This window comes from Notamacropus eugenii, chromosome 1 (assembly GCF_028372415.1).
Source record: "Notamacropus eugenii isolate mMacEug1 chromosome 1, mMacEug1.pri_v2, whole genome shotgun sequence".
NCBI classification, from domain to species: domain Eukaryota; kingdom Metazoa; phylum Chordata; class Mammalia; order Diprotodontia; family Macropodidae; genus Notamacropus; species Notamacropus eugenii.
The window spans coordinates 613107567-613122317 of record NC_092872.1 but is presented as its reverse complement, the minus strand read 5'-3'; the positions used below and the strand labels follow the sequence as shown (position 1 = coordinate 613122317).

General features: G+C 42.1%; 1 protein-coding gene across 2 annotated transcripts in view; it reads right to left on the bottom strand.

Annotated features, from left to right (window-relative positions):
* Window positions 1-9042: 9042 nt before the first annotated feature.
* GFRA2 (GDNF family receptor alpha 2) overlaps window positions 9043-14751 on the bottom strand; it is a 97328-nt gene continuing 91619 nt past the window's right edge. The window contains exons 8-10 of one of the 2 annotated variants that reach the window (XM_072634957.1): window positions 11501-11554; window positions 10462-10580; window positions 9043-10094 (exon numbers count right to left, since the gene is read on the bottom strand). In XM_072634957.1, coding sequence (XP_072491058.1) covers window positions 9887-10094; window positions 10462-10580; window positions 11501-11554 — 381 coding nt within the window. In that variant the 3' untranslated portion in view covers window positions 9043-9886. Of the gene's footprint in view, window positions 10581-11500; window positions 11555-14751 lie in introns of both variants that reach the window. The other variant, XM_072634956.1, reaches the window with a different exon arrangement.

The window sequence follows — 14751 nt, the reverse complement described above, 5'->3', positions numbered from 1 at the left end:
CAGTCACCTTGGTGAGTGGGCAGAGCTGCTTATAGAGGAGCCCAACAGAGCTACCCTCAGTAGAAGTCCAAGTCTATCTCATCAGCTCAGCTAGCTCCATCCACAGAGTGATCAATATTCTCCCCAGACATTCATACACCCCCAACTGAACTCATGAGTATGGATGAGGCTTCCCCAGGTTCCCCTTTGCACATCTAAAGGGGGAAAGGGGAGTTGTAAAGCAAATTCCTAAATGCAAACCAGGTTTCAGGGGGAGACTGACCTACTTAAGAGAAACTGTTTTCAAGGACACAATAAGCCCTAAGCTAGAAAATGGGAGACCTGGGTTCTGCTTCCTACTAACAAGTCTCCATGGACCTTTCCCTCAGCTGTACAGGGGGAAGAATGCTGTAACACTGACCCTCCCAAACTTACAGACTTGTTCTGGGGAATCACATATGGTAATGGATATGAAATAATCTTCCCAAACTACTTTTTGCCTAGTTTAATGACCAGAAAAAGATGACGTGGATTTAGAATATCAGAGTTTCAACCTGGGCAGTCCAGAACTCAAAAGCAATTTGTATTGGATTGCTTCCTAGGCCAGGACTGCTCAGGTTGGTGCCTGGATATCCTAATTCCAAATCACTTTTCTTTGACCATTAGACTAAAGATACTTAGTTTTGTTCAACTTACTGTACATACTTGTATTCATTTAACAAGGACTCACCAAGTATCTATTTTGTGCCAGGCACAAAGTCTGTTAGGCATCGAGGATTCAAAGATTAAAAAACCAATTGAGGTTCACTCTCTTGTGCTCTAGAAATGAGTTGTGGGGAGAAGAGATGAGCAACATGTATGCTAAGTAATACTGCTTCTTTTAAAATGTTAATAGAATTTAGACTTTTCCTAGTTTTTCCCTTTGCCCCAACTCTCATCTCCTAAGGCAATCGCGTGTGTGAGTGTGCGTGTGTGTGTGTGTGTGTGTGTGTCCTTCGTTGTCAAAGAAGACCATGCCATCAGAGAAATGATGACATGACTTCCACTTGACTTTGTTTTGAGTGAGGGAGGGCTGTGCAGGTCACCAGCCTCACTTCTCCTCCAGAGCCATCTGAATCCAGTGACCAGATATTCATCAGGATGACTGGAGATGATCCAGGATGAGGCAATTGGGGTTAAGTGACTTGCCCAAGGTCACATAGCTAGTGAGTGTCAAAGTGTCTGAGGTGAGATTTGAACTCAGGTCCTCCTGACTCCTGCACTAGTGCTCTTATCCACTGCACCATCTAGCTGCCCTAAGGCAATTAGTCCATATAAAGAAAGTATTTCTTCTACAATGCATATTGGCATCTTTGAGAGTTGCCTGGACCACTTAGAGATTCAGTGATTTGTCTAAGGTCACATAGTGTATATCAAAGAGAGGACCTGAACCCAGGACTTTGTGACTCCAAGGCTGGCTCTCAATGTATTCTACATACAATGCTTAGCGTAGTACCTGGCACATAGTAGGGGTTTAATAAACATTTATTGATAGATTGACCTACTACCCTGACTCTGGCTATGGAAAAAAAATGATCTACTCCTAAATCATGTAGGATTGATGGGGTCCCTAGGCAGTGGAAAATTATCCAAGAACTGGTGGAGATTCTTCTTAGAGGGTTGGGGTCCCCATTTTATTGAACAAACTCTATCACTCATGAATCAGCTAATCAGCTTTGATTCTCCTACTATCCCCCAAGCCTTTCTCATTCTATCTTTGAGCCTTTTTCATTCTGTAGAAGACATATTGGATTTTATTTCTTATAACACTTGATGGTGAAATAGCCTCATTTAATGGAGGAAATTTTAAAGATTAAATTTTTACTTTAACAGCACATGGATCAATGGTTTCCCTAAATGGTTTCCTTGCCTTAGGTCTCTCCTCTCCAATTTACCCTCCACACATCAGCCAAAGTGATTTTCCTTCAACTCTGACCATGTCCTAACCCTTCTGAGGCAGCTAATAGTGTAACAGATAGAACTCTAGATTTAGAGTCAAGAGGAGCTAAGTTCAAATCTAGCTTCAGACCCTTACTCCCTTTGTGACCCTGAGTAAGTCACTTAACCTCAGTTTCCTCAATTGTAAAGTGGGGGTAATAACAGCACCTACCTCATAGGATTTCTGTGAAGACCAAATGATATAATATTTGTAAGTACTTATACAGTGGCTGGCATATAGTAGGTGCTATATAAATGTTTATTCTCTTCCCCTTATTTCCCCCACCCCTACTCATTAACTCCAGTGGCTCCCTATTACCAAATGGGATAAAATACAAACTCCTCTTTTAGCTTTTAGAACCCTTCACCACCTGGTCCCAGACCTATCTTTTCAGTTTTAGTGGTTATTCTACCTTGTTCTGTGCTCTGAAATCCAGACAAACTGGCCTTCTCTCTGTGTCCTTCACATCTGATACTATATCTCAATCTAATCTATGATGCTTAGCACAGTGCCTCACATAGTAGATGCTTAATAAATGTTTGTTAATAGATTGACATACCATCTTGCCTCTGGCTATAGGAAAAAAAATAATCTACTTTCTCAATGTTTTTGCATTGGCTGTGCCCAGTGCCTAAAATGTACGCCCTTCTCATCTCTGACCCATGGAATCACCCTCTTCCTTCAACATTCAGCTCAAGCTCCATCTTCTTCATGAAGCCTTTCCTGATTCTGCTCAGCTATCTGTGCCCTTTCACTCAAACTACTTTGTATTTATCTGGATTTATCCATTTAATACTTACTCAGTATATATTTGTAGATGTACTTGTATCCCTCTTTGACTTGAAAGGATTGTTTCATTCTTTGTATTTGGATCCCTAGCACTTAGCAAAGAACCTGGCACATAGTAGGTATTTAAAGAATAGTTGTTGATTGAATGATTGACTGACTTCAAGGCCAGATAAACACTCACTTGCCCCCACCCTCCCAAACAGCCTCATGGTCCAGAGAGGTCACAGGAGTTGGGACTGTCTGGCCAGATTCAAGCCCTTTGCCTTGTCTCCATTTAGCTGCCCTTTCTTCTGATCCTACCCCCCTTCCACACTTACCAGTCTGTCAAGTGAAACTTAGGAAGTTCACTTAGAGTTTGTACTGAGGGGCATCATTATGCTATAGGCTATAATCTTCCAGGAAACATGATAACAAGGAATTTCCCCCACAAAGGAGGATTTCTCACTCCCAAGTATCAAGGGAAATGAAATCCACAATACCTTCTCTACAATTCTAAAATCCTAGAAAGCCTGGTAGAGCCAGAAAATGGGACCTAGACTTTGATCCTAGTCAGTCAGAGCTGTCCTTGGTGTCTGGCAAGTTAAGGCAAACTGATTCAGTGCCAGAGAGGAAGGGCCCTGTTTCTGGGAAGTTTCTCAAGGAGGGAGTTCTCAGAGAAGAAGATAGCTCAACTTTTCCAGGAGGCTAAAACAAACCTAAGGCTCAACCATAATCACATCCAAAGCTGAGCTAATTATCTTTCCTCCAAGCCCTCACTTCTCCCTAACTACCTTACTACTGTCCAGGGAACCACCAGCCTACCACGTAGGCAGTCTCCAAACCTAGATGTCATCCTCAATTTCTCACCTTTTTTCACTCCTCATAGTCAATTTCTTTGTAAAGTCTTAACATTTCTATCTTCATAATATCTCTCCTATATGCCCCTTTCTCTCCTGATACTTCCTTCACTCTGATGCAGGCCTTTATCATCTCAATCTTGTACTATCTCAATAACCTGCTGGTTGGTCTTTCTACCTCAAGTCCTCCCCATTTCTGGTCCATCCTACACTCAGATGCCAAAATGACCTTGCTAAAATGCTGGTCTGACCATGTCCACTCCCCCATTCCCATTGAATAAACTAAATAGCTCCCTATCATTTCTAGGATTGAAAATAAAATCCTCTGTCTGGTTTCTAAATCCCTTCATAACCTGGCTGCTTCCTACCCTTCCCATCTTCTCATACTGTACTTGTCTCCATGTATTCTTGGATCCAAGGACATCTACCTTCTTGCTGTTCTTTCCACTTAAACATTCCATCTCTGTAGTTTGTGTTCACTCACTGTTCCTCAAGTCAGAATGGCTCTCACTTGTCACCTCTGCTTGCTGGCCTCTCTGGCTTCCTTCAAAACTAATCTCCTTCCTCATACAGGAAGACTTGTCTTCCCCTCCCTATTACCCCCATTGCTAATGCCTTTCTTTTGATATTACATTCCATCTACACTGCATTTATCTTGTTTGTATATAATTGTTTACATGTTGTATTCCCCATAAAAATTAACTACTTGAGGACAGACACTGTGTTTTTGCCTTCTTTGTATTCTCAGAGTTTAGCATATTGCTTGGCACATAGCAAGTATTGTTGACTGACTACATTTCTACCAATTTATGTCTTCAGAGTAATCTACCCTGGCCAAGGTGTCCAAAGCAATGTTCTTAGCCTAGTCAAAGGGAGGCCAGGCTGATGCTCGTACTGGGCTTTGAATTTTGGCATCCTGGGAAACTGATTGGTTTTTCAATGTTCCAATATCTTTTAAGAGGAAGGAGTAAGGTTATGCACCATGGGTATATGAATACATGCCCCCCCTCCCTGCCTTACCCCAAGTGAGCACTGTTGTGACAGCCCATGCTTCTTTTCGCAAGGCAGAGTGAGAAATTGGAACAAGCCAAGCGGAGTAGCTATGTTTGCCGAGAGGGAGATTGATTTTGTCTCATTCCAGGCTGTTTCAGGCTGGGCAGGCAGAACGGGTTTAGAAATAGCTGATAGTCAGGAGCTCATAAATGTTATTGCTGGAAGGGGCCTTTGAGATCTTCTAGTCCGACCTCCTTATTTTACAGAAGAGGAAATTATTTTCCAGAGAGGGGAAATGACTTGCCCAAGGACACAAAATGTGTTAGTGAGAGAACTAGAACCCCCATATCTTAATTACCCGTTCAGTTCTCTCTCCATTGCACTGTGAGTCACCCCTTGGTCCCAGTTTTTGTGGTCAATACATGACCTTTCTTCCCCACCAACTACTGTTGGTACATCAGAGATGACATCTCTTCCCTATCCTTACTCCAACAATCAAACAACTCAAATGCAACAAACAATTTTCCTTCTCTCCTATCTGTTCTCTTATGAAGTCAAGCATTATACCCGTCAGTCACTGCCTTGAGCTAAAAAGTACCTTCCCACAACCAAACTCGTCAGAGTCCACTGCAGTTACAGCTTTTGTACCATTCCTCTGCCCTTCACCCTAGCCATATGTTGCCAGATTCCCTGCCCACACTTGGGGACCAGGTCATTCAAATCCCACTAGACCTATAACTAGAAAGAGGTGGTCAGGATTTAGAGGCCACTGAAAATTCTTGCAATTTTTATCAGTATCAGTAGAATTTATCACCTAGTTAGCAAGAATAATTAATGAACCAAGAGGGGCCCAGGCTCATCTTTTGGCAGACCCAAGGTCCCAGGGGATTCCCTTTATTTTCCCTTGTCACCTAATTCTTGCACTGAAGTTCATTAAAATACTCATCCAATAAACTTGAAAGCATGCCTGTTCCCACCTCAACTTGTGAAAAAAAATCAATAATTAGTGAAAATGGGAACCTGCTAGATGTTGACTAGGCTGAGCATCTTCCCAACCTGTCCTTCACGCTAAGCTTTCCAGCCGCACGCCTATCTCCCCTTCCAACAGAGCATAGTCCTAAATGTCTTCTCAACTAACAGTGTGCTTCATGTCATCTTGCAAGCCACCACTTACAACTCCCCTCCCACTTTGGAGCATCCCTTAATGTGTTGTCTTCCTCCATTAGAATGTAAGACCTTCAAAGACAGGATCTCTCAGAATTTCTTGTAGTTCTATCCTTAGTGCTTAGCACAGTGCCTATCATATATAGGAAGTACTTAATAAGTGACTTTTTTCATTCATTTATTGGTCTATCCTTTCATTCACAATTGAATTGTTTTCATGATGGAAGGTCTTGTAGGATCCCAAGGAGCCATCATCATCATGGTGTGATGCAGTAGGGAGAGCACGGCACTGGGAGTAAGCAGGTTAAAGGCAAGTTTTTGCCTTGTTTTGGGCAATTTTCAGTTTTGTCACTCAGCCTATCTTCTCATCTGTAAAATGGGATTATGAGATCTCTCCACTACTTAGTTTAAAGGATTGTTGGGTAAGTGTTTTGCAAACTGTGAAGCCCTAAACCAAACCAATATACGTTGTTATCATTATTACCTGGGACTACAAATTGAAACATCAAAGGTATAAGAGAGAAGGCTGTCTGCCCACTAAGCCCAGGACATACCTTAGAATTCCTTTTATTTGAAAGAGAGGCAGGCTAAGGAGGTTACTTACTGATAGGATCATAGCCTACCCTGGAAGGGAGCTTAGTAGTCATTTATCCCAGCTTTATTTCACAGGTAAGGAAATGGAGGCCCACAGAGGTTAAGTGACTTGTCCAAGGTCACCTGGAGACTATGGAAGTGAAGATCAGGTTCACTTATTCCAAATCCAGCATTCATTCCAGTGTACCATTCATCAATGTGCACTCCTTTGTTATTTGCCTTTTCCCAAAGTGGAAAGCAATAATATTGTGGTTGACTAAGGTTCTAAAATGACTTGAATTTTGCAAGTATATATTTTTTCTAAAGACACAATTTCTATTATTTATACATGAACTTCAAAGATAGTATGGCACTGTGGATAGAGACCCAGTCTTAGGAGGGAAGATGTGGATTCCAGTCCTGCTCATGATACATGACTACTGGGAGCATGGGCAAAGTCATCCATCCTCACTTTCAGTATCCAAGGCAACTCTATTAAGTTAAGGAGATTACAGAGAGTTGGAGAAGTATCCTTTATACCCAGGAGTTTCCCACTCTGTTGAAACTGACAAATCCAGACCCAAATCAAACAAACAAAAAATTGTCAATATAGACATAGGAAGGTGCTGAAGACTGGATATGTTAACTTGGCTTAATATAGTAAGGAGTTTGTCTTATCCTCCCCGGCATCTCTGAGGTCCAGAGAGGGTGGGTATTATTGAATCAATGTTATGAATAGGGAAATGAGACAGCAGGAGATTCTCTCCAGCAGGAAGGCTAGCCTGTGTTTTATCCCTAGTCTGAGAGAAGGCTGACTTCTAGCTTCTCTACAACTGATCCTTTCTTTCCAGGCACAGAGGTTTAAAATGAGAGTGTAATTTCCCAGTTAAGTTTTGGATTCAATAAGGTATTGAGGATGAGAGCTGAAACACCCTTGCAGATAGCCTCATGCCCTGGGCCAGTAACAACTCCTAGGGTAGAGGCAGCACAAAAAAAAACACACTTATTATGTGAACTTTACTGCCTGTGGAGTGTAGGCACAGAATGTTGGGATAGACCTTGCCCCAACTAGAATTATGAAGCAAGCAAAGTCAGTTTGAGGAGGAAAAATACTAAGGCTAGCATTAGATGATATGGGTAAAAGTCTTTGCTGTTTATTAGCTATATGACTGTAAGTCATTCTAGCTGCACTATCCCATCCCACAGTGTTGTGAAGATAAGGTTATTAGGATTCCATACTTTGCATCTACTCTTTCTGTGACATTTTCCTTCTTCTTAGCAAATCATTGCCTGCTCCAGGCCCTGAATATCTCCACCCTACTACTGAGTTCTTGTGTAATCCAAATTGATAAATTAATTCATAACAGGGGTGTTTTTCCTCCAACTGAAATTCAGCTATTTAGAGATTCATTCCTTTGGGCAAAGGACAAGATGTGCTAGTATTTGTTTAGTCACCAGCTTGAGGTGGGGAGCCACAGAGAAAGAGAGAGAAAAGTGTGCTCACAACACACTTTCAAGTTTAATCTGAATTACTCACACTTTCTTAAATTTAGACAGTCAACACAACAATAAAGCTCTGATTTGTAGCCTTGCCCATTTCCAAAGTGTAAATCCTCACAGTGGAAAACTAACAAATGGCCCCTGATCAAGTTGGCCCCAATCTACCCCCGGCTAAGGACCTGTGTCCTCTTTTAAAATACAATCATCACCCTACCTAGGGAGGCAGATGGTAAAAGATTTCCAGGCAGTGGTGTGCAAATCATACAATGTAGGCAGCTGCCCAGTCTCTCCACATGGCAGACTAGCCCAGGGTAGGCCAAGAGCAGGCTGACAAACATTTCTGGTAGTTCAGTAAACTTGCTGCCTTTACCTATGCTTTCAGCACAGGTAAGTAGAGGATAGTAATTGGATCTTTTCATCCTTGACTTATGTTTAACAGTAGCAGTGGTTTCAGGATGCTGAGACCTGGACCAACCCCCTTTCAGGTAATGGTTATAAAGTAACTTAATGATGATGCATTTGGGTAGGAGAGAAGGTGCAGCTGTTAAAGGCCCCAGGAATCACTCATGGTCAATTTGAGGCCATCTGGATCCTCCTCATTTGGAATATGGATTCACCACACAGTGCCCTTCACATTTTGGACAACAGCCTTCTTAGCCCTCTTTAGGGAAAATATGATCTGCCTTGATGGTGTTGGTATTGTGGTACTAGGGGAAAGCAGAGGGAAGAAAGAGCAATTGCTTTCCTTTCTTCCCCCCCTTGGTCATGTCATCTTGAATGGCTATATTTTCTTCTCCCCTTGGGACCCAAGAAGCAGAAATAAGTCATGAATAAAGATCCCCTACCTCCTAGAAATATGTCACTGAGTCATAGACAGTGGGAGGTCATTCAACTTAATGAAAAGTAGGAACACCATCCCAAAGGGAATTGGCCTCTGGTTAATAAAAAAATTTTTTAAAGGAATTAGAAAGTGGATAATTTCAGTTGTTTCACTCTTTTTTTCTAAAACTGACTGTTCAGAGATAGCCCAGGTCATATAGGCTAGGAACAGATAGAAATTCTTTCTTCCCAATAAACTTCAAGATGGAACTCAACCCATCCAAACACCTACAATAGACACATTTAGCCAACTCAAGTTTGTCCAGGCCTTTGAAGGATGAAAGGGAGAGAACCCAGAGGTGCTGAGCCCAGGAGAGAAAACAACAGTAGTCAGGGGACAGACGCCTAAAGTGAAGTTGAAAGCAAATTGCTTCCGAGTACATTTATTGGAACCATTGGTTAAGCGTGAATATTGGTCGCTGCCCCCAGCCTTTTCCAGCCCTATTGGTGAGTCTGGACCAGGAATACAAAGGGGTTAAATTTCCTTTTTTTCCATTATAGACAACATTATTAAAAAAAATAAACTTTACAATAATACATTTCGTTCATCTTCTGGGTATTTTTTTGTTGTTTTGTTTCTTAAAAAAAGGAAAGGGGGAAAACCACACAGTATATGTATATGGAATGTATATATACATATATGTCAATAAAGGAGAGTTCACTATATTCATACAGTCTATGTATTTCTCAGGAGGGGCTAGGAAAGGAGAAAAGAGAGAGGGAGAGAGAGTTAAACACATATAGACTTCTATCTGTGGCCTCTCCCGTGGCTCTGCTCATCTCCCTAAAGGGAAATCCACCAAATAAATCAACTAGAAACAGAATAAGTACTTGCTTTGCTTTGCTTTGCTTTTTAACACTCTTACCATGATGGTGGAAGGAAGGGCCCCACCCCTTCCTTGAGACCAAAGCTTGTTTTAGTGATCACTGCCTAAGTACTGAGGAGGGCTAAGCGCCTTAGCCTCGCACAGATGAATAACAAGGACCCAGCCTCAGAGGGCCTTTCCCCAGAGCCTCCCCCCTCACACACATACACCCTTCACAGGTATCCTTAGGGAGCAAAAACACCAGCATAGAGATTGATTGGAACAGGTAATGCCCGGCCCCTCTAAGGGCATGGGATTGTGGGGAAGGAGGAAGAGAAAAAGAGGGAGGGAAAAAAAAGACAGTTTTTAAAGGCGCCATGAGGAAATGCTCAAAGGCTGCTGCTGACTGGCCATGCTGCCAGTTTCTCCCCCAGCCTCAGTGGCCACACACACACACGGCTGCCGAGCTGCTGAGTTTGGTCCCATGGACAAGTTCCAAAGGTAGAAATGTACCAGGAGGGCATCTCCCTCCAGCCTCTTCTGGTCACAGCTTTGGGTCCTTCCAGAGTCAAGTGCTTCATGGCATCACCTTTGTCTCTTGTTTCCACAAAGAGAGGGAGAAAGGAAACACTGAGAAAATGCAAAGGGCATTTTGAGAGCCGATTGCCCTCCCCCGGCTCTGGGGGTACCCAGCGCCAGCTCTCAGGCCAATCACTTGCTTTGTCTGTTTGCTTTAGAAAAAATTCTCCAGAGCGGAAAGCTGAGAGGAGATGAGTTCAGAAACAAGGTGAATTTTTTTTTTGCAAGGAATGTGTGTGTTGGTGTGTGTTTGTGTCTGTACATATTATGTTTCCATTTTGTCGGGCAGATTCTTGTGTGTGTGTGTGTGTGTGTGTGTGTGTGTGTGTGTGTGACATTTTGTAGCTTTTGGAAATCTTCAGATATGGTCCTCCCCATCACCTACAATGCCAGGGTCAGCAATAGGAAGGTGACTGCAGTCAGGGTAATCACAGGTCTGGGCTGGCCATCCACTGAGTCAGGAGATCCCACAAAATTGGATCCTGGAATGATGTTCGTGGTAAGCTGTATACATGAGACAGGAGGAACCCAATACAGACAAGAAAAGCAAAAGTTAGTATCACTGCAGAGTCAATGTGGCTTTCTTTAGTGATTCTGCTGGGGATGGAAGGAGATTGAGACTCTGGAAGGAAATGTGGCTTGTGAGAATAGTGACTAGGAAAGAAAAGGCAAAAAAATCTCAAGAATCCTGCCTGACCTTAGTACCGATTATACATGGTAGACACCAAGTTTGCCTCTGGGGATACGTAGACAAAAGTGATACCATTTCTGCCCTCATGGAGATTATATTCTATCAGGAGAGGCAACATGTACATATATAGGGACATGCAAAATTAATTCAAGATGATTTTGAAGAGAAAGGTACTAGCAGTTGGGAATCAGGAAAAGCTTCATGTAGAAAGTGATCCTTGAGCTGAGATGACAAAAGGATTACTATCAAAATGGCGTCTCTCCTGCAGGGATAGCTTCAGGCCTTTCCTGGCCCCTATCCTGCTGTAGGTTCATAGGATTTGAAGCTGGAAAGGAACTTAGAGATAATCTATTTCAACTCCCTCATTTTGCAGATGGAAAGAGAACTTGGGCAAGAGACAGTAGTCAGCAGAGGAAAAATTTGAGCCTAGGTTCCCATGATGTTTCCATTATGCTGTGATGACTACTCCCTCACTTCTAGAGGTGAACATCTTCCTGTCTTTGGGAGCAAGTCCTGCCCACCATGATTTCATTGATGGACAGAGTAAGTCCCTGTCCAGCTTAGAGTTGAAACCTTAGTATTAGTGTAACAGGGTGTAAGGGGCTGGGTTAGATTGCTTCTGGATCCCTGGACCAACAGACCCCATCTTCAAGTCTACTTCCTGCCAGGCACTAGGGGTTCCAGCTATTCCCCTTCCTCTGGTTCCCCCACCTCAGCTCTCCTGCCTCCTTACCTCTGTGAAGCACATGCTCAGTTCTTTGGACTTGTTGAGTTTTAGCCCCTGCTCCTGTGGAAGAAATGCACCCTATAAGAACTGCGTCACTGGGATTTGGGTAAAGGAGAGTACTGGACCCAACCTTCTGACTTGGGACGAGGGTTATCATTGCTTTTCCTAACATCTGGATGGCCCTTGACAGTTCACAAAGTACTTTCACAAACATTCTGTCACTTAAGCCTCATGTCAGCAGACCAAGTTGTCTTTTTTGTTTTAGAGATGAGCAAAGTGGTACAATTAGGGTTTGAATCCAGGTCTCCTAACAGTAGACTCCTATTTAAGTAGTAACATCATCCAAAGAGTGCTGGATTTTGAGTTAGGAGGCCTGAGACACTTGTTAACTGTGAGCAAGTCATTTAATCTCTCAAGGACGAATCACCCTTGAGATTAACTAATCCAAGCATGCCTGGCACACAGTAAGCATTTAATTAATATTTATCAAATTGAATTCAACTGATGCTTTTTTCATTTCTGAAATTGGAATACTATTTATACTACCTAGCTCACAGAGTTACAAACCTTAGAGTACTGTGGAAATGTGATTATTATTACTATTATTTCCCCTATACAACAATATCTCTGCCTCTATAGGTGAAACTCGCCTCCCTGCCCTCCTTTCCAGAACCCTGTTTCCTCCCCTCTCCATACATGCTTTGATCTTTCCCCACCAGAATATGGCAAACCTTCTTCAACAAATCCATTTCTAGGAGACCTTTACAGACTACCCAGCTCCTTTCAATAGCTACCACAGCTAACAAATTCCTCTGATTCTTTTCTCCCTCACTCCCATACCACCTGACTTTCTTACTTCCTCATATCTGCGGGTAGGAAGTTGATTTCATCCAGTTATTTGGATAAGGCCATATGTTTTTCGTGATACTCAGTATTTCCTCCTTTTATTACTGTATAGCAAAGTACTAAAGGTCTGAGGTCAGAGTACAAAGGTTTAATCTCTAGATGGGCTAGTTAGCTTCAGGTTTTTTTATGTCCTCAGACTAACTATATAGCATCTCCCTTACCCCAGCCAAATGTCTTAAACCTGAGTGCTATTACCCACAAAGTATAGTTAGCGAGCAATGGGGAATAAAGGCTAAGACAATGCAGATGGATCCTTACAATCTTTTGTCACTACTGGTCATAACAAATCAAAGCATACACCTTATTAAAAGTATTCTTTTTGTGTGAAGAAGAAAAACTGGCATCTATGCAGTATTTTAAAATTCTTTGAAGTACTTTACAAATGTCATCTCATTTAAATCTCACAAACCTTTGAGAAAGGTGCCATAGGCAGCCTCATCTTACAGATGAGGAAACTGAGGCTTAGAAAAGTTAAGTGATTTTCCTTGGATTGTACTACTAGTAAGTTGTCAGAGGCAAGATTTGAACTCCGATCTTTCTGAGCCCAAGTTCATCACTTTATTCATCATACCATCCTGCTTCTTCACAAAGTACAACACACTGATTAAGGTGAAATGGCTCGCGAGTGGCAGCAGCTATTCTATTGCTATCAACACCAGAAATCAAAGGGAAAACTGAGAAATCACACCCAGACCACTAATCTAGCCAAAACAAGTCCTTGAACATTACAGGCATGCTATAGCACAGGGCATCTGGGCTGCTGAATAAGGTCTCCAGACATCCCTGAGAGACCCACACCCATAATGCAATCAGTGATGACGGTAGTAACGATGGTTCCTCTTAGTACCATAGTTATATTACAGGGAAATCTATCTAAGGCAGAAACATATTGATGTCAAGACAATACAAAGAATTGTCAGGCCTGATAATATGGTCATAGCTTGCCTATCCAACCTGATTTCTCACAATTTGAGGAGGCATTTTAGGATAGGAAAGAGCAGCAAACCAAGGGTCCAAAGACAGTGGTAGAACCACGTAGATTGAACCCATCCTTTTGTATGACCTCGTCATCTCCAGGTGGTCTCTGACATCTGTTCCAACAAGGGTCTTCTCTCTTTTAAGGAGAACCCAGAGATCAAGCCTATTCTGAAAAGTCTCATATCTGGTATATTGGATTACAACTCAAGGTGAACACATGGTGAAAAGAGTCAAGGGAAGTCTCGCCATCACCAAGTCATCTAGACTAAAGTGTTTGCCATCTCTCAGCCAACAGCTAAGCCAAGTGTATGTAAATGAAGTTTGAATTCTAATGTGCTCTGATCAGAGCCAAGCATGTGATTGAATTATATTGGCAGGACTTGTTTGGAGCCTTCAAAAGAGAGGAGGTAGAGGAAAGAGATAAGATGGAGAGAGAGGAACATTGGAGAAGGAAGAGGATGAACAGGAAAAAGGAGGATGGGAAAAGGTTTAAAAGAAGAGGGAAGGAAAAGAGAAAGGGGAAAAGAGGAATGAGGGAAGAAAACTAAGAAGAATAGAAGGTAGAGAAAGGAATAACTCCCATCATCTGTCCCACGCTGTCATAAGAATACTGATCATACATACTGGCTCAGGTGCCTTCAGCCTAGGACTCCACCTCTTGTCAGGAGAAAAAAGGGACAGGTTGTGGATCTAGTAAGCTAGGATCAGGTAACCAGATGGTTATTTTCTACAATGTTACCTCTGAAAGTTAAGGATATCCTCCTTTCCCCTTACTAGCCTGCTACAGATTCAAAAATGCATCTGAACCATACTTAAACATACTGATGTTTCTAGGAATGAATTAATGAATGAAAAGGCATTTATGAAGAGCTTGCCATGTGCCAAGCATTGTGCTAAATGCTGAGAATACAAAAAAGAAAGTTTAATCATTTTTTTAACTTTTGAGCTCCAAATTCTCTCCCTCCCTCCTACCCATCCCCCACACATTTTGAAGGCAAGAAATGTGATAATTTTACATGTGAAATCATATAAAACATATTCCCATGTTAGCCATGTTGAAGAACAAGAAGAAGAAGTAGTAGGAGTAGGAGTAGTAGGAGTAGTAGTAGTGGTGGTAGTAGTAGTAGTAGTAGTAGTAGTAGTAGTAGTAGTAGTAGAAGGAGGAGGAGGAGGAGAAGGAGGAGGAGGAGGAGGAGGAGGAGGAGGAGGAGGAGGAGGAGATGATGAAAAGTAAAGAAAGTAGAAAAAAAATATTCTTCAGTCTGCATTCATGTCCATCAATTTGTTCTCTGGAGGTAGATAGCATTTTTCATCATAAGTCCTCAGAATTATCTTGGATCATTTTTTGATCAGAATAGCTAAGTGAATCACAG